At 32.8% G+C, this 27,627-nt stretch overlaps 1 protein-coding gene across 1 annotated transcript in view; it reads right to left on the bottom strand.

Annotated features, from left to right (window-relative positions):
• Nucleotides 1–23,594: 23,594 nt before the first annotated feature.
• The window catches only part of LOC149528703 (uncharacterized), a 52,483-nt gene continuing 48,450 nt past the window's right edge, over nucleotides 23,595–27,627 (bottom strand). Inside the window, exon 2 of the mRNA XM_089811082.1 lies at nucleotides 23,595–23,693. Within this exon, the coding sequence (XP_089667208.1) occupies nucleotides 23,650–23,693 (44 nt within the window). The 3' untranslated portion in view covers nucleotides 23,595–23,649. The remainder of the gene's footprint in view (nucleotides 23,694–27,627) is intronic.

Below are 27,627 nucleotides of genomic sequence, written 5' to 3'. Positions count from 1 at the left end.
ATGTTTGGTGGTGCCATCAATTGGATGAGCAAGCAACAACCTATGGTTGCTTTGTCCACTATAGAAGCTGAGTACATGGCTGCTACTCATGCTTTTAAGGAAGCCATTTGGCTTAAGAGATTGTGTTCTAATGTTGGTGTTGATGCAGAACGGATTACTATTTGGTGTGACAGTCAGAGTGCTATTTGCCTTGCAAAGAATCCAACATTCCATGCCAGAACGAAGCACATTGATGTGCAGTATCACTTTGTGAGAGATATGGCAGAAGATGGAAAGGTAAATTTGGAAAAGGTAGATATTGTGAAGAATGTTGTAGATGCATTAACGAAACCAGTGGGCACTGAGAAGTTCAGATGGTGTTCGGAGTCTATGGACCTTTCGGCCTATAGCGGTTAGTTCCTATTATGTTCTTGTTGCTCTTACAAGGTGTTCGACAAGTAGGAGAATGTTAGGAATAAGGTGTCTCAACCTTGTATAATTCCTATTCTTATTATTTGTTTTGTAAAATGTATTTCTTGCAAATAATGTTGATGTGTCGACATCTTGAATTGTGTATAAGGAGATCATGACTAAAATGGTTATGATGGATTCCTATGACACGTAAGAGCTATATTAGGAATATTCAATGACAGGTGAAGACATGTGGCAACTAAGATATTTGAGTACTGTACAATCTACCCCAATAGTGGGGTTCCTATTTTCTCAGAGAATGGTAAAACCCTAATGTACAATTTTACCTTTGGGAGTAGCCCTAAATTGAAGCACATGTTATAAGCATTTTTAGGGTTACGAAGAGATGTGATGTGAAAAAGGTGTATTGTTGGTACTGCGAGTAGCTACTGGAGTCTTTTGTTGTTGATGTCGAACTTGCATTGCAAGTGTATTGTAACCTTGTGTTGAAGATAATACATTGTGCAGGTTCTGAAGGGGTGGGGTTTTTTTACCGAAAGGTTTCTCCCCACCGAAAAATCCTTGTGTTATGTGTTTTTTCCTTTGTCTATTTTCTATATGCATGGTTGGCTACAATATTGTTGTCTACATGATATTGAATCTGTAAGTGTAGAAGATTTTAATAGGATTTGTATCATACTTTCCTTATGAGATTAGTGTAGGAAGCTATTTTCACACCTGAGTTTCCTTACAAAAGAAATAGCAGTTATTCTGATTAGTAAAAGGTTAACAAATAATAGAGTAAAAAAAATAATAAGGAGATGAATCAGGCTTTATAAAAATAAGGAAAAGATGTTGTTTTCTATTTATATGGAAGATTTTTAGCAATGCTTAAATCAATTTTGAAAAAAGAAGATTCACTTCAAGCAATATTTCTCAATAGGGATAGATTTTAGACCTTTGAAACCTCATTTCATAAGAAGAGGAATTGGTCTCTATCAAAGGTAGGACAATATGTAGGTATTGATAGGTATGAAAGAATATATAAATTATGTACAGGTCTTTTAGAGAAATTCTTAGATCAATTTTGTTTAAAAGAGATTCACTTCCAGAAAGATTTCTTGATAGGGATAGATTTTAGACCATTGAGACCTCATGGCATAAGAAGAGGAATTGGTCTCTATCAAAGTCAGGACAATATGTAGGTTTTGGAAAGTGTGAAAGAATATATAAATTATGTGTAAGTCTTTTAGAGAAATGCTTTAAAGTTAGCAAATGGGACATTAAATAATTGGATGCTCACCAATTAAACTTTTGGCTTCAAAGAAAATCACCTCAAAAAATATGAAAAGGAGGCAACACAGATAATGATTTTTTTCGCTAAAATCATGTGACCTTCATGGATTGCTCCTTGCATCCCCCCACCCTCTTGTGATTTGGTTGTTGTGAATTTTGAACCAACACAAATTATGCAGGCAAACCTTGCAATGAGACCCTTGGTATTTTAATTGCCTTGTAGGAGGACAAAATGTAGGTTTCTAAAGGTATGGAAGAGTTCTAGTAATGCTGAAATAAATTTTAAAGGATGGGGATCACTTCCAATTTTTTCTTGACGACAAGATTGTTGGCCGTCAAGACCTCACATAGCAAGGACAAGATATAATTTTCTATAGATATGGAAGAATTTTAGCAATGCTTAAATCAATTTTGGAAAAATGAGATTCACTTTCAACAAGATTTCTCTATAGGGATAGATTTTTTCCTTTTAGACCTCATGGAACAAGAAGAGGAATCAACCTCTGTCAAAGTCAGGACAAAATGTAGGTTTTAGAAGATATGAAAGAATCTTGGCAATGCTAAGATCAAAATCAAAGGATAAGAATCACTTCCAACAAGATTTCTCTTAAAGGCACAATTTTGGCATTCACAATCTCATGGACCAAGACTATGAATTGGCCTCTATCAAATTCAGGATAAAATGTAGGTTGTCTAAAGGTATAAAATATTTTTAACATTGTTGGAATCAATTTTCAAAGGACTAGATTCACTTCCAATGAGATTTTTAAATAGTTCATGATGCTGGCCTTCAAGACCTCATAGAACAAGCATTGAAAAAATGAAGGTTGTCTAAAGGTATGAAATATTTTTTAGCATTGCTGGAATCAATTTTGAAAGGACTAGATTTGCTTCAACCAAGATTTAAATAGTTCAAGATTTTGGCCTTCAAGACACTGTCCTCTAAAAAGCACTAGCCTCTAACAAAATCAGGATAGAATGTAGGTTTGTAAAGGTATGGAAGAATTTTAGCAATTTTGAAATCAATTTTGAGAGGATGAGGATCACTTCCAACAAGTTTTCTCTAAAGGGAAACATTTTTGTCTTGGAGGCCTCGTGTAGTGAGAAGAGGAATTGAGTAGTTAGGCAAGTAGTTAGATGGGAAATCAAAGGCTATGAAAATAAGAAGGTAAGTCCAAGATTTTGCAAATGATGGTACACAATTGCACACTTCTTAGTTCTCCACATTCTTCAAGACACAAAGTAAAAATCAAGAACACAAACAAAACATGTGTACAAGAATACAATTCCTAAGTGTAGCCTAAAGCATGCACAACTTAATTTATACCACAAATCCATCTAAAAATAGAATAACAAACAAATTGGTTTATAGTATGAGATCTAGTCTTTCGAGTTGTATAAACATAAATCATAATCATAGTCCAAGCAAGCATAGCTCCTTTGATACAAGAAATGACTAACTCATTAAGAAAAAAGGAAAACATGATATAACCCCACTGGAAACTGCAAAAAATACATCTACATGACATTTTAAAGTAGGCATAATTACTTTCATACACAAAAACCAAATGGTAAGAAACCAAAAAAAAATTAAACAATAGATGTCGTGATTCCCATATGGAGCTATAGAAAGTGACTCTGGGTAAAAGCACAAACCTGTGTCACCTTTTATAAAGAAATGTGATATCAGAATGTGACAGTTTAACATTAATGACAAAAAAATGGTATTTGTGTTTAAAATATGAAGATGATGTAAACTGATGAAATGTGTAGAATTGTATACATTTTCAGCCTATAATTTTCATAATTTTTTTGACTAAGAATTTATTCATTTTATTTTATTTTGAAGTTCCTTTTTTAACTGTAAAAAATATAGGATGTAGTTCCCGTCAAACAAGTATGTGCAAATCATCTTTTTTTGTTCTGATTTGAAAATATTTAATAGATGACATGTATAGCTAGTGAACAAAATAAGAAATAATTATTTTTGATGTATATTTTCTTTGTTATAAGTGCTCAAGTTTGACCTTGTTAGAATCCAACAGTTCTTTCCTCCTATCAAAACTTCCCTATCAAATCTATACCTTCTTGAAAAAAAATTATATATTCATGAAGAGGATTCTCTCCTCTAGTGATAAATATAATTTTTTATTTTTTTGATATGATTTACTATTTTTTTTCATTTTTTGAGAGAGCATCTTCTGAAATGTTGAAATATTGACTTATAATATTTCGAGATTATAACATATTATAACTAATAAAAACACTCAAAAAATTATATAATGATGATATTGAATCTCAAATCTATAAAAGGGTATTTTAGTTTTTGAAAAAAATTGAGTTTTGATAGAGAAATGAGATTTGACCAAAACAAGTTTTTGTATCACAAATGGTGACACATATCTGTTCTTTTAACCCTCTAAAGAATTACTGCCTGAACAAAAGACAATTATGTTTCTACTTAAAAACCACAAAGTAAAATGCAAGATCCAACTAACACAAAGACACTTAGTATGATGTTCACTGAAAATCTTGGAAAAAATGATACCATTATAGCCTAAGAAGCCATAGTTTCCTTCCTAACTAGAGGAAAAAGGTGAACAAGAGAAACAAGATCAAAAAATTGAAAAAAAAAATGGGGAACATGAAAATAGGGCAAGAAATACCTCTTATGGGCATCTATTCCTGCTTGGTTTGTTTGGTATTTACTTGGTTTGGCTTGATAGATTGATAATTTTTGCAGATGGTTTTCACAAAAATTGCACTGATGTTGATCGAAGAAAGGGCTGCTTCTGGCATAATTTCCCTATCCGTATGAGGAATTGTTTAATCTCCATTCTTAGTGTTCTCTCCATTGGGGTTGAATCTCATGAGAGTCATAGCACCAACTAATCCTCCTTTCCTTTTTCTTCTATCCCCATCTCTATTACTAAGTTCCATACACCTTTCACCTATCCCTCCTCGATTGAGAAGTAGCAGAAATTTGTATGAGAAAACAACCCAAACATTTTACCTTAAAAAGCTCCCCCTTGAAATTTTCTCTTTTTTTTGTTATGAACCCAAGTTGGTCAAAATTTTGACCAACTCACACATAAAACTCTATTTTGGTCAAAATTTTGCCCAACATAGGGATAATTTTTTTTTTTAAAAAATGAAATCATAGGCCAATATGGCCTTTGGTCAAAAATTTGGGTAGAAAAATAGGGGTAAATGTACTAGTGCTCTATTTTGGTCAATTCACCAGACTATGCAAGCTCATTTTCAATTGTTTCAAGTTTACCAATTAATGACTCCTTTGTGAAATATTTGGGACAAGATATCAACAACTGTATCACTTGAAATGCTAACTTAAATGGTGGTGTTAGAGTCTTTAATATCTTCCATATAACATCATCATGTTTTTTGGTTCCTCCTTGACATTTAATACCTATAGTCATTTTTGATATGCTACCCATATATGTTCTTACAAATTCATCTTCCATAATTTTAGCATCTTGAAATGCACAAATCCAACTTTGTAGCCTCAACTTCTTAGAATGTGCATCACCTTCAAAACTAGCTGCCAAACATTTCCAAATAAAATGTGAAGTAGCAAGTGATTCTATCTGATTGTATTCAATTTTAGGAAGTTTAGTAATAGTGCTTCTCTAACTCTTAGGTTGCACATAAAAGATCTCTTTTTGCCTTGATACAAGTTTCCAAATCCTTTTTAGCAATGATTGTCTTTGCTGATGTTGTCAAAATCCAATATCCTAAACCCATACACAATAGATGTGTCTTCATCTTTTCCTTCTAGCTATCATAATTAGTTCCATTAATCTTCATAATATATTTCTTAAACATATTTTTCATGGATCTCCCAAAGTTGTTAAACTTTATCTTCAAGGACCTTATGCTTTGATACCAATTGTTAGAAACAATAGTCCACCAAGATAACTGAGAGAGGGGGGAGGGTGGATTAATTATCTGATAGTAAAAACATTTATCTTCTCTAGAAAAAATTATCCATTTGACCAAAGTAAAAAACAAACATAATAATATGTACATAGACAATTACACTAGATATATTAACTAGGGAAACCCTTGATCAAATGGAAAACACTGGTTGGAATGATGCCCACAAGATGATGTACTAATATAAATATTCCTTCTTAGAGGATGGATCCTATTAGGAGTCAATTAAAATTTAGAAAATGGAGTCCCTTTTAGAAGACTTTGAATCTCTATTAGGAGATTCCAACCCTATTAGGAGTTGTAGTACAATGTATGCAAGAAAAGCCCATTGCCAAAACATGCAATTTCAACTACAAGAAGAGCTCACTACTCAAACACATAACTTACTATTATGTTCTTGTTTCTTTTGTTCTATCAACTGATCCAATAATTGTTAGACCTTGTGGACTAGTTTAAAAACCTCAGATCTAAATATCAAACCTTGGATCACTTAGCAAAACCTTAGCAATGAAGTTTCCTTCACTTCTACACTGCTTCGCTCAACTTTTCATTCTAATCTTGCTACTACTTATCATCAATAAAAAACCATACCATATGATAAAGAAAAATTTCCTTCCTTTATACTGAGTCCTTAAAAGAATTCAATAAGATAGTTCGTAGACCTTATCAATTAATTATAATAGGAGCACATTAATAACATGTTACACTTAGTGATAACATTAATCCTCCACCTTGCAACTTGAATATATTTCCATACACACAATATTATGATGAGAAAACTTAGTCACATTCTTCATGTCCTCAACCTCAATCCTCAAAATATCAACTTTGCTAAGAGATATAACATGTTTACTAGAACATCTCTTTGTAAACTCTATCTCAGAACAAACATCACCAAAACTTACATTAATTCTTCTAGACTTATCATTTCTTCTTTCAGTGCTATAATACTCAACTAGTCATCTATACCAACTTGGTCCTTCTACTGTTCTTCTATGAGATACCACAAAAAATTGCTATGTTGACATCAATGACAAGCTCAGTCATGAATGTAACATATCATCATAGTATCATATCTAGAATACTCCCCTATAGGAATATCATCATCATTCATGCTTTTAACATGCCTGGGGTTATGTTTTGGTTGGCGAATGGTGGGATTAGTTGTGTGATGGATAAAAATGGTCAACATGTGAATCAAAAACTTGTGATATAGGCTTACACTAAAAATGTCACCTTACTATCTATCCATCACAAATAATCCTTTTAGATTTATCATCTCCTTTCATGGAGGGTGATACAATTTTGTATTTACATTTTGTATGATAGAATCAAAACATACTTTTTGTTCAACTCACACATAACATTTTACAAAATATAAAAGTGGTCCCTTTACTTTTATCTTTTACCTTTTCAATTTTGAATGATGTACACCCATATTAAATTTTATAATTTTTACAATAATTATGACCGTTCCATTTAGGAAATTTTTAATCCCTAATATACCTTATCAGTCTGATATCATTTAGTCGGGCCTGAAAGCAGGTTTGACTAGAAAAATTCATTTTTAAACAAATGAATTGTCGAATTGATCCATTGACCATCTTATATTGATTTTTTTGAGATTCAATAATTATTGCCTCATTTAGAATTGATGTTCAACCTTTCCTACAAATTGCTAGTTTTGTACCGAGAGGTCTTTTGACTAGCATTAAAAACTCACCAAAACATCTAACTGGGCTTTGAAAACTGATATACTGAGTCTCTGTTCCACATTCTTGCACTATGTTGAATCTCATCTCATGAAAAATCCTCAATCAAATGATATTGACTATCAAAGTTACCTACTCAAAATTTCCTACATGAAAATATGTCAGAAAAACATAAAACAAATTTGGATTTGGCTTTGAAAATAAGACAAATTGATACTTGGGAGCATGGAAAATGGGACATTGGTTCACTGTCATGAGGAGAGTATAGAACTAGGATTAGGGCTCATGTCAAATAACTAGGCACATTTGGCAAGTGGTCAAAGTGGACTACTTAGATTTACAGAACTAGAAATACTGGTAGAAAAGTGGTTTTTGCAAATAGAATGTACTTGGGAAAGTGTGCTAATGGATTCGTCAAGACTTGCAAAGTGGTACACTTAAAATATTTTCAGAGTAGAACACAATGGCACAATCTATTATATCTCACCTATCATGGATTCAAAGTTATAACATTCCAAATAGGGATACCAATCAATCTGCACTTCTTGACACAAGTAAAATGTCACAAATTGCATTTGAAAACTGAATAAACAAATTTTTCATAAGCTCAAGTCTAAAACATAACAAGTCTCTAACCTCTAGAATGCAATGCAAAAGGAATTCTCTCATTTTGGTCAACTGGGTCAAGGTTATAAAAAGTCAAATAGGGCCTTCGAGAATTTCAAACAATTTACATCAGCATAACAATAATAAACAACCAACTTTGAGGGATTAGAAACCTAGTCAAAAACATTTCAAAATGACTTCAACTATGAAACATAGGTTCTTTGATATGTGTACCATACACGCCTAAAGCAGTGAGCCATCAAACATAATAGGTGCTTTGCCTCACAATAGTTATATAATAACCATGCTCTAGGCCATGCTTAAGAATAATATATTCTATCTAAGGACTATTTTTCCCACAATGAGGTCCGTTTAATCTTGTCAACCCAAGGATGTATACTTGAAATGGTCAGCATAGTATGTGCACTAGGTCTCTTAATGAGTCTTTATGCTTATGATGCATGAAAGAAAAATGCAAGGAAAACAACCCACACCATTGCTATAGGAAACTAACACACTTAACTCTTTATGAATACTAAAAATGCAATGAAATGCTAACATATATTCCGACTCAATTCATCTACTATAACTGTTCTCACAGATGTTGCAAGAGCATTTACAAAGTATGATTCTATGGGAAGGAACTTACAACTTCTACTTGCACTACTACAAATGCTTGGAAATAAATCTATACTGCTCTAATCTAATCTAGCTCTCAAGTGGGCTCCCTTGGTTGGCTTCTACCAATCTACTAACACAGAATAGAAGAAAAAAACTATTTCATTATGCTTCAGAAATTCATTACATGGGAACAATACATAGAACTATAAAAATAACTCACTACAAAAGTTAACAATTTTTTTTCATAAACTTTATCCTTCTAACTAAACTAACACACTTGGTTTGATCTCTATATATAGAAGATCGATGCTTATTCTGAAATAGAAAATTAAACAACCTAGCTATAAATCTACAGGAGAGAAAGAAGGAAAATAACAGGTCAAGTTGAGAAGAAAAGATCACAGCTCAAGGCGAGAATAAGAAAGTCTAAACAACCACTTGAAATATTAATAAATGTAGAGAATGCAGTAAATCTTCATAGCTCCTCCATACTCACAGCCATGTCCTTTGGTACCATTATGATTTTTTCTCCACCATGGCTAAACCTCAATGTTCTTTTCTCCTTGAATGTTATTGGTGGTCTTCAATGTTCATCTTTGAATTCTTCCAATCATCTTTAGCTTCATTGCTAACATGTTAGTTATAATGCAAAGATATTTGCAAATAAGCATTATCAAATTAAATTCAAATATAAGAACACACATTTTAATAATTATATGAAATAATACATCATATATATAATATTGGAAAAATATGACATACTATCTACCCATAAGTTAATCATTGGTTTAGGTAAATATAAGTTCACAAATGTGATGATGAAAATGAAATAGATTATTAACAAGTGTTTAAAACTATCATAAAATAGAGGCAATAATTAGCCTCATCATCTACCCCCTAGTACACCGATTCTTGTCCTCAAGCATGCAAATTTGTAGTCACTGACTTGAATTCCCACACTTCTATCCATCATTTCCTACTACTCTTGAAGGTATAATAGAATCCTCATGTCCTTTCCTAAACCTCCCTTCTATTTTCCTCCTACAACTTGTCAAGTCTATCATCATTAATATCATATAGGGGCCACATGAGCATTAGAAGTTGCATAGTGAGTGGGCATCATAGTTCTAGTCTAGCCTATTTCCCTAACTCTAGATACTTTGGAGCTCAGTGAAGGGCAACCTCCAAGTTGATGGGACTATGTTACTCTAGCCTTGACTTAGGCAATCTAGCCCATCTACTTCTAGCACCAACCATGGCTCTCTAGAAAGTAAAGTAGGGTAAGTTCTCATAATCAACATAGGCCTTGGTTCTGGCAGTGAAGATTCTATCCCTTACTCCCTTGTTCTTATCCCCATAAGTTAATCTAAACTAATTCCTAAGAACTTCTTCTGGTTTACTACTCTCAGCTCTTAATGGTAGAGGCTATGTTCTTTCCTCATCTATGTAATTATTCAGTTTCCTATCATAGTTTGCTTCATTAGACATCCTAGACATCAAAGCCCTTAGATATATATCCCCTATATAGAGTAAAGGATTTCATTAGGTTTCTGAAGGGATAACAAAATTATTCACATATAATTTACAGAGAAAATTTTAATGCTAGGATGGCAGAGTCTGGCATAAGCTTTAGAATTCCTAGACTGATTTGAATTCTAGATTTATATTCTTAAGGGTTAGCATAAGTTGGAATAAAAGAAACTGCTCCTTTAAATAGAGAGCATAAATTGTAGGTGGCAGCTTGCAAGCAAGTGTTTGATCGACCAATTTGAGGGCATGATCTGTTCATTGTTTTTCACTTTTTTAATTGCTCCTTCAAATCTATGATTTCTTCACCTTGGGATGCTAAAAATTTCTTCATATTTTTCCTCTCCTCTTCCCATTAGGCCTTAGTAAACATATGTGGTCCAAACAACTAGAAAAGAATTTTCTGCAGGGTAATGGAGCCGTTGTCTTCTTCATGGTTTGTTTTCCTCTTTCTCTATTCCCTTCATAAATGTTCTACAAAATTAATAAGCCATGTTGATTTATAGGGAACTATGGTAGTGTTTGTATAAAATTTCTCACAAACCATTCCATCTTTACTAATTGAAGTACTTGGTTGGCCTATTGGGGCATCATTTGGATTTTCATTGACTTCAACCCTACATTCCTCATTAGGGTTTTTAGGAATGTTTATAGTTTTAAGGTGAGGAGGGGAGCACTCAGGAACAATTTGTATAGGCGATTCTTTAGAAATTTGTCCTCTCATTCTAGGACTTCTTCTTATAGGGGTTTCTTCTAGTATCATAGCCTTCTACCTACCTCTTCCTTTTGGTGTCTTTGTTGTAAGATTAAATGCTATAGGATCCTTCTTAGTTCTCATTTGCCTCACGACTGTAGGGTTTGGCTCTTCTTTTACTAGAACAAAGATTGATTCTGGCAAAAAAATAATTTCTTTGCTTGGCTAGAGGTAGGTTTTTGTGTTTCTTGAATAGGTAAATACACAACATATTGCACATTTTCTTGCACATTTTTGGCTTCAACCTCTTGAGTGCTTTGCTCAATAGGTTCATTAGTGAGAACTACATTCTCATCACTGGGTTGTTGATTAAGGGCAGCTTGGGGTTGTACAGTTTTAGCTTGGACAAATTTTGCCCATGAAATGGGAGAAACATCCCTAACTGATATCTCTATGAGTAATTTAATTAGGGCATGATGGGTGATAGAATTGGCCTTTCCTTTTTGGATTTCTTCAGCACTAATATAGAGCATATTGTACAAGAAATTGGGAGCATTTACTGAATGATTATGCCTTATACAACTGAGCAATTTAAAATGATGTGCATGTAAATATGAAAATATTTCTTCACATGTGAGATACCTGATAATGTGCATGGCCAACTCATTGTATTGTGGTAGAAGAGACATTCTTTTGCAACCTTGCTTGGTAATATTCATCTGAGGATCGGTTGCTATGAAAAATTGAGCTCTAGCTAATCTTGCATAATGAGTATTGGGATAATGTTCTTCTATTGCTAGTAACCTAGTTACTTTTTCTATATGTTCTTCTATAGTAACTACCACTAAGCCCCATATAGAAGCTTCTCCTTTATCAAATGTCCTTGTGAATTTTGTGGCCGCTTCTTCATCAAATGTAGTCAAACTTAAGAAATACCCTAACTAGCCACATACCTTAAATCTCCTCAATGCCTCTACATCTGAGAGAAAAAGGACATTCTCCACTAGTTCTCACTACTACAATTTTCCACCCATTTCTACTTAACACTTTTACTGTCTACACTGCTTGCACTATTTCCCCCTTCTGAATTTAAGCTTCTTTCATTGTTTTATAGACCCATTTTAACATTTCATTTGACAAGTAATTAATGTCATAACAATTTTTAATGATCAATAATATGGCTTTAATGTGATTAAATCATGGATGTTTGTGAAAATCATTCAAAAATAGGATTCAGATCAGTTAAAATTTAAATACAAGTCACATAATATCCTGGCAATAAAATCATTCAAAGATATGGGGATGACACCTAGACACTTGTGTACTTAAGGAAATATAAAGATTTGGAAAAGTATTTACGAATAAATAGGAATGTCATTGCTTTTTAATAACCTTCCCTACCCCCTAGGTAATATAGAAAAGTGTCTACACTTGTCAGACTTAGTACAGGGAATGGAACTAGCATAATGCCACCATAATATAAGGAATGTAGTATTAAATATAATCAACAAAATTTGCATACTATAAATGAATAATAATTCAAAAACCTTATACTTGTTAATTGATCATCACAAATACCAAAAGGTGGCAAAATTTACATCAACAATGATAGCATCTATCAGCAAACTTGTGATGTTTTTTGAAAGCATTAGAAAATGATGATGTGGAAGGTGGGTGGGTGGAAGGCAAGGAAATGAGATCAAAAGAGAAAGTGAATGGAGAAATTTGGAACTTTATGTGGGCATAAAGTTTTTATTATGAGCATACACAAAGAAATTAGTGTTGAAGAGTGGTAGGTGGAAGGTCACCTTCAATTGCATGAAGAGTTACTTGTTGTGTATTTGAATTTGGCTACTGGAACTGCTATCGGAAGTCCTCTTTTGTTTGGGGTTGTCTATATAACTTGATTCTATGAACATTGACTAATAATTTAAAAGGAACTAGATCAATGGTAGTTAATTGAATAGCTCCATTGTCAAAGACATGATTAATTTCATATGGACCTAGCCATCTTGTATGTATCTTGACTGGCATATCTTTAAATCTAGAATCATATAGTAGTGCCCAGTCACCAACTTGAAATTTTTTATTGATAATGTGAGAATCATGACATTGTTTTCTTTGCTTCTATATAATTTCAATACATTCCAAAGAAGCTTTGCACATTTCATCCAAAGAGTTAAGATGCAGAAGATGCTCTCTTTATGCTACAAGAAGTTCACTGTCTAACTCCAGTGTAGTTCTTGAAGTTTTATCTTCAAATTCAATGGGGAGTATTGCTACTTTCCCATATAGAATCTCAAATGGTGTGAATCCTGTAGTAGTCTTCCATTTTGTTCTATAGGCCCAAACAACTTCTTGTAATTTGTTAGTCCAATCCCTTCGATGTAAATCAACTATTTTTGTTAGAATGTTCTCTAGCTCATGATTTGTGACTTCTGCTTGCCCATTAGCTTGAGGGTGATAAGGACTTGTTTTTCAATGGTTGATGTTATAATATTTCATTAGTTTTGAGATTATATTAGAGGTAAATTGTGCACCTTGGCCAGTGACTAGCTCTTTGGGTACACCATAGTGAGTAAAAAAAATTTCATACCTAAATTCTACAACTTTTTCATCATGACCATGCTTCATGGCTTTGACTTCAACCCATTTTGTTAGGTAATCAGTACACATAATGATATAGGATTTCCCATTAGATGGAGGATCAATTGGACCAATGAAATCCATGCCCCATTTGTCAAATGGTGTTAACACCATCTATAGGTTAAGAGGATTTCATATGTTCTTGTAGCTCAGCCCATCCTTTGACACTTATCACACTTTCCTATATAGTGGGTTGCATCTTTGTGATGTGTAGGCCAATAATAACCAGTTGTCAAGATTTTCAAGGTTGTTATTTTTGTTGCAAAGTGTCCTCTACATGGTTCATTATGAAATGCATGTAGAATGTCATATGTCTTGTCCTCTCTCACACATCTTCTCATAACTTGATTAGGTCTAGTGTAAAACAAGAGATTATCTATGGAAGAGAAATGGAAACTTTTCTCTACATGCAACTTATTTTCCTTCTAAGAAAAATGTTCTGGTATTTTATTAGTTGCAATGCAAATAGCAATGTCTGCATACCATGGAGTTTGAACAGAAGTATGAAATAAATGCATCATCTACTAGAGTAGTGTCAGTATTATCATGATGGATTCTTAATAAATAACCAGCTACAACATTAGCTCTTCCAGGCTTATCAACAATAGTTATATCAAATTCTCACAACAATAGTAACCATTTTGCTAACCTGCCTATTAAAGAAAGTTTGTTCATGAGATATTTAATTGTTGCATGATTAGTATGAACAAATATGCGATAGCCAATTATGTAATGCCAAAATTTGTTCAAGGAATAAACTAATACTAACAGTTCTTTTTTAGTTACTGTGTAGTTTAATTTTGGTCCATGAAGGCTCTTGCTAATATAATATATTGTATTTTCAAGATTTTGAGATTTTTGTCCTAGAACTACACCTATGTCATAGTCAGAAGCATCTATATATATATATATATATATATATATATATATATATATATATATATAAAGGTAAATTCCAATCAGGGCCTTGTAAAACTATGGTTGTAGTGAGAAGTTTTTTAAGCTGTAGGAGGGCTTCATTACATTCAGATGTCCAATTAAATTCAACTTCCTTCGTGAGTAATTTATATAAGGGACTAGCTATTTTGCTGAAATCTTTTATAAAATGTCTATAATATATAGCATGACCTAAAAAACATCTTACATATTTCAATTTTGTACGTATGGGCAATGTTTGAATTACCTCTATCTTAGCTGGATCCACTTGTATTCCTACGACTGATATGAAATGACCAAGTACCACACCTTATTGCATGAGCATAAAATATTTTTCACTATTAAGTGTGAAATTATGTTCTTGACAACTTACCAAAACCTTTCCATGATTTATCATTGCTTCCTCAAAGGTGATTTCAAATGTTGTGAAATCATCCATATATATTTTCATACAATCATGTGATATATCAACAAAGATGCTAATAATAGGTCGTTGGAATGTTGCACGAGCATTAAATAGACAAAATGGAAAAATAGAGTATGCAAAAGTACCCCATGGGCATGTAAATGTGGTTTTATCTTGATCTTCAGGAGCAATACTGATTTGATTATAACCACTATACCCCTCTATAAAAGAGAAATACTTCTTTCCAACTAGTGTCTAGAACTTGGTCTATAAATGGTAAAGGAAAGTGATCCTTTTTGGTGGCCATGTTCAATTCTCTGTAATCTACACAAATTCTCCATTTTACTCTTTTTGGGCACTATGTCTCAGTGTGACACCCATCTACTATCATATATAGGATAAATAAAACCAACATCAAGCAATTTTTGCAATTCAGTTTTAACAATTTCTCTAAGGCTTGGATTAATCCCTCTATAGGGTTGATGAAGTGGTAGATACCCTTCATTGATGTATATCTTATGGGTGCACAATGTAGGACTCAACCCTTTCATATCACCATAGTCTCATGCAAAGGCCTTTTCATGTGTAGTGCCTACCCTCGTTCAGATCTTTTCTGGACATATTGTTGCTATTATTATCAGACTATGATGGACAAGTTTTATGTTGATGGATTAGTGGTATTTTCTTGAGACTATCAGACATTATGTTATGGATTCAGAGGTTATGTGATGAGATCATTTACACTTTACATTTCATGCATACATGATGATCATTATATTATTTTCAGCTATTGTTGATGATTAGTTAATGGTTATTATCTCATGTATTTTATTATGGACACTTACCCCATACTTGCGTGTGTATGGTGTGCGTGTTTTCGTATTGTATGGCATTTCTTATGTGGTTAAGGAAGGGAGTCGTAGTCACCTGCTTAGTTGGGATCTACACGATGCACCAATTCTTGCCATTGTCTGTTTAGCTTAGCATTATATATTGTATGTACATGCATAGTTTTTCTGCAGGTTGCAGGTACCGGGTATCGACTTTCGTGAATTTCCAAGATGAGTGTACCCTATTATACTATCTCAATGATAAGAGAAGGGAGATAAATTCTCAAGTCCAAATCCCAAACCTTTAAGCCAATTGACAAGTATCTGCATATTTTACCCACCGAATGTGTCAGATGACATAATTCATGATTTTTAACCCTTTAGATTGAGTTTGTGTGATTTTCTCTATGATGGGTTTTCATATTTTATTTTAGAGGTCTATGGTGAATTTTTTATTAATTAAGTCTTAATAAATAGATTTAATTAATAAATTAATTATTTGAGAAAATTAATATAAAATATCATGTTATTTGATATTTTGATTATAATTAATTAAATGGGAATTAATTGAAGAAAAAGAATTAAATAAAAGAAAATTAGAACTTAAAATTAATAATAATAATAAAATAATAATAATAAGTAATAAATAAATAATAATAATAAATGTTATAAAAATTAAAATGAAAGTTATAAAGATTTAAATGGAAATTATATAAAAAGTGAATTGGAGTTATAAGCTTGCATGAGAGTTAACGCACTTTTCTATTTTTCATGTGTCAACAACACGGAGGTTTGTGCATCAATTAAGCACATGGTGTCTACAACCCTATGGTTCATCTAGAAGGTTGGAAAAGACCCATGCTTAGTTGGTGACACCTTCTAGCTGTTTCTAGAGGCATTCTAGATGTTTCCTCAGAGCTCTTTATAGTCAGGCATTCCTAGAAGCTTAGACATAGTGTGGAGAGCTTTTGGAGCATTGGAGGACTCGAGAACTCTGAAGAAGGGAGGAGCTTTCTTTGCGGGTTTTTTTTGAGGAAGAGCGAATTAGCATCAGAATCTGGGTAGATTCTTGTGATTTTACTTATGCTATTTTCAGATCTTGTATTCCCTATCTTCTTCGTGTCTTCCATATGTTTTCTAAGGATTTTTCTATTTAATTGTATGCATTCTCAATATGGGTAGTTACATTTTATTTCAGAATCTTTATATGCATAGATTTGAAGAGAACATGGGGCTAGGGTTTAAATTGTAGCCAAATCCATTGGATGAATTATTGAGTAAATTTAGAGAGTAAATATTTTATAAGAAACTCATGAAATCATATATAAATATTCCTTGTGAAAATATATATAATTTTAGATCTGCATAAATAAACATTTTCATATATATATGTTTATAAAATTCTAAGTATATTTATATATATATACACACACATATATATATATACATATATAGATTTGTACATATATATACATACATATGTATATATATATATATTTAATTGGAAAAGTCGAATATAGAATCGCAGTCAATAATCTTTATTAAAAATCTGAATTTTGTACGCATCTGTGAAATGCAATTTTGAACATGTTATAAAAAATAATATATTAGATAGGGTGGGGGCAGATCACACCCCCCGTACCCGCACCTTTATATGGTCACTGGGTACTTGCTTACGCAGTGTACCCGCAATAGTACCATTAAGGCAACAGTCGCAGGGTACCCGCGACAGACGACACATTGGTGATAGTCATGAATACGATGGCGAGTTTTTTTAAACGTTTGATTAAGTTATATGAAATTTGATTTTATATTTCATTTTAATAAAAATGTGAATATTAATAATTATATATATATATGTATTTATATATGTATATATATATATATTTATATAGAAATATGTATATATATATGTAAGTATGTATATATGTAAATTTAAGTTACTATAAAAGATTTAAAAATATGAATAATAACTTAACAATTATTATTAAAATAAAGAGATATTAATAATTAACTTAATTAAACTTAGTTTAATTAAGGTTGATTATTAGAATGTGTCATAAATCGAAGTTTTGAAATATGTAGATTTTGTTGATAGTATTGGAATCATTGGGAATTTTATTTTCAAACAATGTTTATATAAACAAAATATTATTAGATCAATTAGAAAATTGAGTCTAATTGTTTTGGGGAGAAACTTTTATCTATTAAACAAATACATGGGTTAGGTAAAACATGAAATTTCTCCACTTGATATCTAAATTGGAAAACGTAAACTGAAAACCTCCATATTTAATTCAAATATGTAATTTTAGCAAAACCAAGACATGTGTTTGCATTGTGTATTCTTTGTGCTATTGTTTTGGGTTTTGGGTTGACTAGTGTTGACCAGTTACAGGATGTCTACTAGAGGCTTGGGGGGTTATGTGATTGTGATGTCATGATGATGTTTTAATCTCGATCTTTATAAACCCAACCATGGTTATGTGATGGAATGCTCTATGTATTGGATGTGATTATGGATTGTTATATTTGAGATTCTTATGTATGAGACACTTGACTTAACCATTATTTTTGGTCATCGATCAATTATCCTTGGTTATTTTCTAGTCGCCATGATGGGACTGTGATGTAGATTTATTCTTGATGATGTCATGTTGTGACATGTTTGACTCAACCATTTTTGGAGTCTTTGATCAGTATGATTGAGATATATTTTGGTTATTGAGAACCATTGGATACTTTGATTATTAGTGATACTTTAGTTGCCAATAGAGAGTTGTTGTGATCATGATTTTCTATGGATGTTTGCTCATGGAGATTTGATGCTTTTATACATATTTGATGATATTATTATGGATTATCTTTTGTGATTTTGAGATATATGATTCCATGAGCATTAGGGTAGGATATCTACATGTCATGACAAGAAGTGGCTTGCAATGGGGGTCGGGGCCCTAAGAGGCTACCAGGGTAACTCATTGTAAGTTGGATTAATAAGTGATAACATTCACACCTAATACTAACTGAATGAACCTAAAAAGATAAGTGTTTTCTTCTCACCCATGCCTTGAGTGCTTGTACAGGCTAGGATGGGAGTAGTGAGAATGCATGGTTGCGACCTTGCATTTTGTAGTATGCCTCGTCAGTATAAGAGGATACTAGTGATCGCATGAGATCAGTATGGACCCGTGGAGTTTAGCTAACTGCCAGGGTAACTTGTATGTGATAAATGCGATGACACTTTCTCGCTTGCATAGTAGGTTCCTACATGTCATTGTGTGCCTCTGGGGATTAGATGTCAAATTTTGTGTTTGGAACCTTTGAGTTAGTATACTTTTAGGATTCCAAGACTTATAGAGATTTGTGTTATGTGATTTTGTTAGCCAGTTTGGGACTTGAGATTATCTCCTCAACACGATGGGAGTGGACCACTTAGGTACCACACGGTTGGGTGGTAGTGTATTTTCCACTCTTATCATTTGAGATTTATTGAGACATCGTGGCTAATGCGTCCTTAATGATGGCGGATATGTATCCTTTTCATTGATGATTAGCATATGTTAGATGATTTTATCTTATGCTTATATTTGCATGTTAGATTACTTTCTATATGTTAGGAGTGACATTCCTACTATGTTAGTATTGATGATCTCTTCGATGATTTGGAATGTTACACATGGAGGGATGGCTAGGATCCACGATGGTCTAATGATGTTATTAACAGTTGGGAGGAACCGTGCACTTAGTTATTATGTTTGATATTTATGATGGATGTTTATGTCTTCTATGATAATGTATCATGTGTATCATGTGATTATCTTTACTTTGATGAATCATGGATTAGAATAGGATGATGTACCTTATTCTATGTATGTGTATTCTTTGAGCTTGTCATACCCTGTGACATGTGCAGTGGATGATTGAGCATTTTGAATTGTAATGTATAAACATTGGACTTATCATTATTATTTCATGTGGATGTTGTACTGGATGGATTCATATATGTTAGATGTTTGTAGATGTAATTCAATGTTAAGGGATCTTAAAGAGTATAATTTGTTATGTATGTTATGTTTACAATTAGATGGGCATTGCTATTGCTTTCGTTATTGTGCATAAGTTATATGTGGTATTTACTTTCATGGAAAAAAAAATGCTACTAAACTTAGTGAAAATTTGAGGTTAATTCTTTGGATCCCTTGGCAGGGCATTACCTCATGCCTTTGAAGTAACTCTATTAACTATTCCATCTGTGTGGGTGTTGATTTGGGAATAAGATGGAGATTATGACCTATAGAAAGTTCGTGGTAGACTCTATCATAGAAGCTTCAGAGATTAGACTTGCTTCTAATTCACACGGTAAGAGTGGTTGAAGAATGTCAGGTTCTTTGAGAAGAGTACAACTCTCATCACATTCCTTATATGTGATTAATTCCAACACAAAACTTTTAGATACATCTTTTTCTACCATAGAACTATTAGTAAGGATACTCTAAAGTACTGAATCTTTCTCCTATAGCTTTAGAAAGGATTGTCTATGTAACACCATGAGTTGTACTATAGAATTCAACTCTTCTTCTTAATCCCCAAATTTGGTAATGGTTGTGTTGGAGGATATAAATCAAATTTCTTTGTTGCTTGGCCATTGGATATGGTCATATTTCCTGATCTACAACTTATATTTGCATTAGCTATGGCTAACCATGGTTGACCTAGGATGACAGTGTAACTGGATAGATTAACTTTGGGGTATAGAATCATGAAGTCTATAGGATACTCTAGAGAATCTAAGGTTACAACTATGTTTTCTATCATCCCATCAAGCGTGATAGCAGAACTATCTGCAATTTGTAGAATTGTTGGAGTAGCCCTTAATCCTTCTATTTTCAACTTATTCATAGTGTCCTTGGTCATGACATTTATAGAAGCACCAAGATCTATTAAAGTATTTTTAATAGATTGCCCGTTTATGCTCACATTCACTAGTAGACTACCTGGATCAAAATATTTTGGTGTGATCAATTTTCCCAACATAATGTCAACCAATTATCCCACAATGTGGACTATAGTGGGGCCCTTTTTCTTCCTTCTAGGCTTCTTTAGGTAGGCATCTCTAATGGCTTTTCCACAAATTGGAACATCTTTAATAGCTTGGAATAGGGGTATTTTGACATGTATGTTCTTCAACTAATCAACAATATCAAAAGGTTGTTCCTCTATTTGTATAGGTTTACTTTGTATAAAATTTTTGGGAAAAGGAGGTTCCACCATTGGTTGAGCTTGGGTTGAAATGGTGACATTGGTTGAGTCAACCTCTTTAGTGATTGAGGGTTCTGATGCTATAGGAGTATCTAGTATTTTAGTTATAAGAGGCAGTTTGGGTGCTGGTAAAGTTGTACCAGATCTTTGATGTATATCTACAACACTTAGAGTGTAAGTAGGATATTGTTGAGCATCAACACTATACATGGGTTGCTGTGGTTATTGGCTATTTGGATTTGTCTGAGGTTGTGCAAGTAATTATGTCTTCTTTTGAGGTCCAAGATTTGCAGGTGGTGACATTAGATTAGGTTGTTGAATTGGAGGTGGTAATTGTTTAGTACTAGTATTTTAGTTAGGCCACTATTGAGATCCCCTCCATTGTTTCCTAGACTGCCAATTCCCTTGGGGTAGTTTCCATTGGTTCTGCTAGTTTTGCTAGTAGCTCTGTTGATTTTGACATTGGTTATTCTATTGGTTGGGCTAGGATGGTTGGGAATTTTGAGGCCATTAGGGTTGTTGTAGATTGTTTTTCCCAACATTATTCCAATTAGGTTGATATTGTGGAGGACCTTGATGATTATGATTTTCCCATTGATTACCACATGAATTTGAATTTTGCATAGGGTCTTGAGGTATACCTTGATGTTGGGCCCATGGCCAGTGTTGAGCAACAAAAAATACTTGCTCATCATCTCTATTTATGTTGAGGTACTCAGTTGGAAGATGTTGGTTCTCCATGCTTGCAACCATTTTACATTGCCAATCCTTCTTTTGCTTCCGATAATGAGGGTAGTATTCAACTAGTTGTAACTCAGATTTTGCATACTTCTTCTTTGTAGTCATTTTGTCAAGATGTGTAGTGACATCATTGATGATGTCCTACTTGAAATATAACAATAGGTTAGATATCTCGAGCTTTGAAACACCTTGGTTGATTCCTTTAGTGATTGTGGAACAAGGTCCTCGACCTTTCTTCATAGTTGACCTTGAATAGTTCTAATATATCTTCTTGAGGTCATCCCAGTAAGCTTGATATACATCACCACTAAAGAAATAAGGTCTATTGCTTCTAGAGAGTTATCATTCACACCTCTTAGAAAGACTAGCTTTTGTGAATCTTCAGACAACACATGCTGAAGGTTCTTCTACAATGTATACAAGAAACATGAAGCATAGTCTTCCAATGTTTCTTCCCATGAACCATCATAGAGATGATTCTTTCAATGTTGTTGGAACTAATTTGAGCTTATGGGAATTAGTGTTGTAGTCAAAACTACAACAAAGTATGTCAAATTCAAACAAAAAAGTATCAGGGTCTTCAGTTGCAAGGCCATAGTACTTTGGAAGAGCAGTTGCAGGTATATTCTTGAGATTATCAATTTTTATGAAGCTTGGGAAAGGAAATGGAAATGTAGGTTGTGTAATTACTAGAGGTATTATATTATGAGGTTGTTGCTGAAAAGAAACATTGGGTACTGGATTATTAACAATTGGTGGATTTAAAGCAGTGTTATCAAGGAAACTAGCCAAAATTTTAGTAAAAGGTTGAAGACCACTTATATCAATAGGTTCTACTCTTGAAGATGATGTTGCAAGGAAAATAGTGCTTGCATCTTCAAAAGACAACTCAACTTCTTCTTCTTCAATTTGTTCATTGAAATTAACAGAATCCTATGGAATAAATCTGCCATATTCATCTTGTCATCTTCCTCTTCGATGCATGCAATTGAACCCTTCACACTAGTGAAGGAAGCTTTAAAATTGGAAATTTCTAAAAAAACTTTATCTAAGAACTATGACTCAAGAATGCTCCTAGCTTGACACCATCCTCGGCAATGGTGCCAAAAATGGTCCGTGTCATAATAGGTGTATAATAATCATGCTCGAGGCCATGCTTAGGAATAATGTATTCAATCTAAGGACTATTTTTCCCACTATTAGGTGCATTTGATCCTGTCAACCCAAGGACACATACTTGAAATGGTCAGCACAATATGTGCACTAGGTCTCTTAATGAGTCATTATGCTTATGCTACATGAAAGTAAAATGTAAGGAAAAGAACTTACACCATTGCTGCAAGAAACTAACACACTTAACTCTTTACAAATACTAGAATTGCAATGAAATGCTAACATATATTCCAACTCAATTCATCTACTATAACTATTCTCACAGATGCCACAGGAACATTCACAAAGCATGATGCTATAGGAAGGAGCTTACAACTTCTATTTGCAATATTGGAAATTCTTGGAAATAAATCTATACTTCACTAATCTAATCCACCTCCCAAGTGGGCCCCCTTGGTTGGCTTCTAATAATCTACTAACATAGAATAGAAGCCAAAAACTATTTCATTATATTTCAAAAATTCATTTCATGGGAACAATACATAGAATTGTAAAAATGACACACTGCAAAAGTTAATAGTTTGTTTTCATAAACTTTCTCCTTCTAACTAAACTAACACACTTGGTTTGATCCCTATATATAGAAGATCAATGCTTATTCTAAAACAGAAAAGTAAACAACCTAGCTATAAATCCTCAGGAGAAAAAGAAGGAAAATAATAGCTCAAGGTGAGAAGAAAAGATAATAGATCAAGGAAAGAATAATAAAGTCTAAACAACCACTTGACATAATAATAAATGTAAAGAATGCAGTAAGTCTTCATAGCTCTTCCATATTCATAGCCATGTCCTTTGGTACCATTATGATTTTATCTCCACCATGGCTAAACCTCAATGTTGTTTTTTCCTTGAATGCTATTGGATGTCTTCAAAATTCATCTTTGAATTCTTCCTATCATCTTCAACTTTATTGCTATCAGGTTAGTTATAATGTAGAGATATTTGCACATAAGCATTATCAAATTAAATTCAAATATATGAACACACATTCTAATAATTATATGAAATAGTGCATCATATATACAATATTGGCAAAAGATGACATACTATCTACCCATAGGTTAATCATTGGTTTAGGTAAACATAAATTCACAAATTTCCTAATGAAAATGACATAGAGTATTAAAAAAGTGTTTAAAATTAGCATAAAATAGAGGCAATAATTAGCCTCATCAATAGGGTGCAAGATATTCAATTACAAATAAGGCCTCTTGATGTTGTTTGACACTTGGGCAATAATGTTGATTCTAACATTGCTCAAAATGGAACTTCATAGAATGATTTCGAATAAAAATGTATCTTCATGGAATGAGTGGATACACTAAATGTAAGGTGTTAGAAACATTAAACACCTCTTAGGCCTCAAAATGATAGCTGGGTACACATGCATTAAATGCACTTGAAAGGGCTCAAAAGCTTGGAATTGTACTAAAATTAGGAAGACAATTTTGAGTCCCAAAAAACATCATCTTGAATAATAGAAACTTCTAATTCCTTATGAACATTAGTGAAACTCTCATCTTTAGAAATCTCATAGCACACAAGAAGATTCCCTATAATTCCCATATCAGATCTATCCATTTGGTCATGAATACTAAAAGATACTTCATCAATTTCAGCAAAATCATCACACACTTCCACGATTTGTGTTCTTGTCTTCATAATCTCTTTAACCAGAGAAAAAATCTTCTTTCTAATCCTTAGATGCAAACTAGAATTAGACTCTTCTAGATCATCAATCCTTTTATGTAATTCTTCCCAAAAAGAATCATACTCATTTCTCTCAACATCATCAAGATGTCTTTCACAATCTTGTGCCAACTCAATAGCTTCTACTCCAACTACAATTTTCCTCAACATGTCAAATACTTTTGGATCAAAATCTCTTGTTCCATGAACCATCACTTCATATACAATGATCAAACAAGAAGTCCCCTGCAAGTGTAGGCCAATTCAATAGATGTGCCACCCTACACCAAATTCATCAATGAGCTTGGACTTCTAAAATCAATATATTATCAAATAAAATTCACCCAAAAAATGTCTTGGTACAAACTACCTCAAAATTTGATGATTTTCTTGTACACTTAGGAACAACTGAGCTATGATACCACCTAATGTAGTGTGAATCTAGATGTATCCCAAAATGAGGTGATCCAAAAACCAACAAACGAAACATAGTAGAAAATGAATAAGAGGAACATGATTCAGATTTAGGGAGACAATATTCCATATATTTGAATCAAGGATTTTACATCCAACATGCCTGGCTATATAGCCTTCTAAGATATGACCATTACAAAGAAGAATGCATCTTTCTAAAGAAATTTAGATCTTAAAACTCAAATATAGGCTTCTCTCTCCAACCTACTCCACACTAAGACTTGCTAAACAAAAATGACTACTCCACGCTTGAATAATAATGTGTAACACTCTACCCAAGACCCCTTTAAATACTTGCATGACCACAAGTTAGCCTATTAAAAATTACCAACTAAACAAACCCTTACTTTAAATGCATAACTAAACCACAAGTCATTTCTCAAAAAATATTAAATACCCATTACAAAATTAAATACATGCAAGGTCAGCCCAAACTACAATGAGACATAGATAACTTAGTCAAAGAAGGACCAAAACAAATACTAGCACTCGACACATACATGAACACTTGGCACCAATAAGAATACTTGGCTAATACTAGATAACTTAGCAAACATTGTAACCAACCAACTCAACACTTCAAATATCAGTTGGTCGATACTGGCAGAATAAATGTGATAACATGCTAACTAGTGTGTTAACATGATGTCAGAAAACTTCAACTTGGTCAATATTGAACAATTACTAGCACTCAACAATGTTTGTAACTTAGCAGGAACCAATAGAATCAGGAGTTTAACACAACAAACATGATGCTCCTGCATCACAAACTCATGTCCTAATTGTATATAAGGTAAAACTATTTTTTTAAATTAATTTCTCCCATAGATTCAAACTTTTTCTTAATGCAACTTCCAATGTTTTCCAAATACAAAACTCCTTTTGGAATTATAAAAATTAGTACTAAATAATCATCTTCCAAGGGTTTGTTAGGTTTTATCTTCATCTTAGGTGTAGCTTCATTCTCAACATTTTAAATTAAAGACATATTCATCTCTAATGCAAATACTGAATTCAAATTCACAACTTTAACTTTCAAGAACCATAAAATGCCTTAGCTTCATGAAAATTGGCTTTATTAATGAATTTATCTCAAAGTTACCTTGATAGCCTTTGATTCTCTCTTAATTCACTCCTTAAATTTTTGTACATTCAAATGATACTCAAAATACTAATTATGATCCTTAAATCCTTTATGTTTACTTACTCCACTAATTTTGGAAGTACACAATACACAAGAAGTTGTTCTTTCTTTATCAATAACCTTGTTTTGCTTCATGTATCCACATATGAACTCCAAATCACCTCCACACTTAACAATAGCTTTTATACATCATGTTCCAATTCATACAAACTATGCATTCTCTAACTCTTCCTCTGACACTTATTGCTACCTTTCTAATGTTAATTCCTGTATAAAAGTTCTCAACTAAAGTATGATGAACCAATCACTAAAATTGACTTCAATCTACATTTAGGTGCTTCCTTTGATTTTTCTTCCAAAACCACATATGAACTAGATGGATCTTTGGCTTCGACAAATACTTCTTTAAATTCTTTTGCATGCTCTTTCATGTTATCTTTCTAGATGTCACTTTTTTTAATCTTTCCTTCTAACATTCATGTTCAAGTTCATTCTTAAATTGGAATTCCTCATGTTGTTCCTCATGTCCATTCTACATAATCTTTCTATATGACCTAAATTATTACATAACTAGCATACTAGTGCATTGTTTCCAAATCTAGGTCTAGGCTAGTTAATAGGCTCTCTACAACCTTGGTAATATGCCCAAAGCTGTTGTAATTGTAACATACAATGTTACTTCTCATTTTATTGTTTCCCTGGTGAGATCTTCTTCTTGTAGGGATAGTACCTCTAAACATTCTACAATTTCTATTACTATTATCAAATTTAGGCTTCTCATAATTAATTTCCCTATGAACAAAACCATGACAATTATAACATTAAAAATAAGTAGTAGGTTTAAATGACTTACCTATACAATCCCTTTTCATATTACCAATTTTATTGCATGCATAAAATGTACCATTGAATTCATATCTTACTTCTATAGGTGATTCAGTTTTCTCAAGTTGTTTGTCTTGCTCAACCTCCTTAGGTGCATTATCAGAATGATTTCTTTCAATATTGTTTAGATCTAATTTTTATTTTATAGGATGATGACTTTCAAAATATAGTTCCTTTCTAGCTTCAGACTTCTTAGCTAATTTTTCTTGAATGAAATATCCATGACCAATTTTATCATAAGAAAGTCTCTATATAAAGATTTGTTCATCAAGATTCTCACTGCTAGAATACAATTCTCAAGCTATTGATTTGGTTGAGTTAACTCTCCTTTTACAATAGAGTTTTAATTCTCAAGTTTTGCATACCACAATTTGGTAGACTCAAGCTCAAATGCCACTTTAGTAAGGTTAGATCTGATATCTATATTCTGAGACTTCAAATTTGATTCAACTTTATTGGTATCATCCTTCGAGCTTAAAATTAGATCTATAATCTTAAGTTCATACTTCAAAATTTCATTTTCTTTTTTCAGTCTTTAAACTTCACCACTATGCTTGATTCAATTTGGATGCTCTTTCTTAGACTTAAGATGAACTATCTTATCTTTAAACTTTCCAATGTAGTCTTTTGCATCTTCATAT

Source organism: Cupressus sempervirens, chromosome 11 (assembly GCF_028749045.1).
Source record: "Cupressus sempervirens isolate cs-2001-9-10 chromosome 11, ASM2874904v1, whole genome shotgun sequence".
NCBI lineage: Eukaryota > Viridiplantae > Streptophyta > Pinopsida > Cupressales > Cupressaceae > Cupressus > Cupressus sempervirens.
Note: the sequence above shows the minus strand (reverse complement) of the source record. Positions and strands in the feature narration are given on the sequence as shown.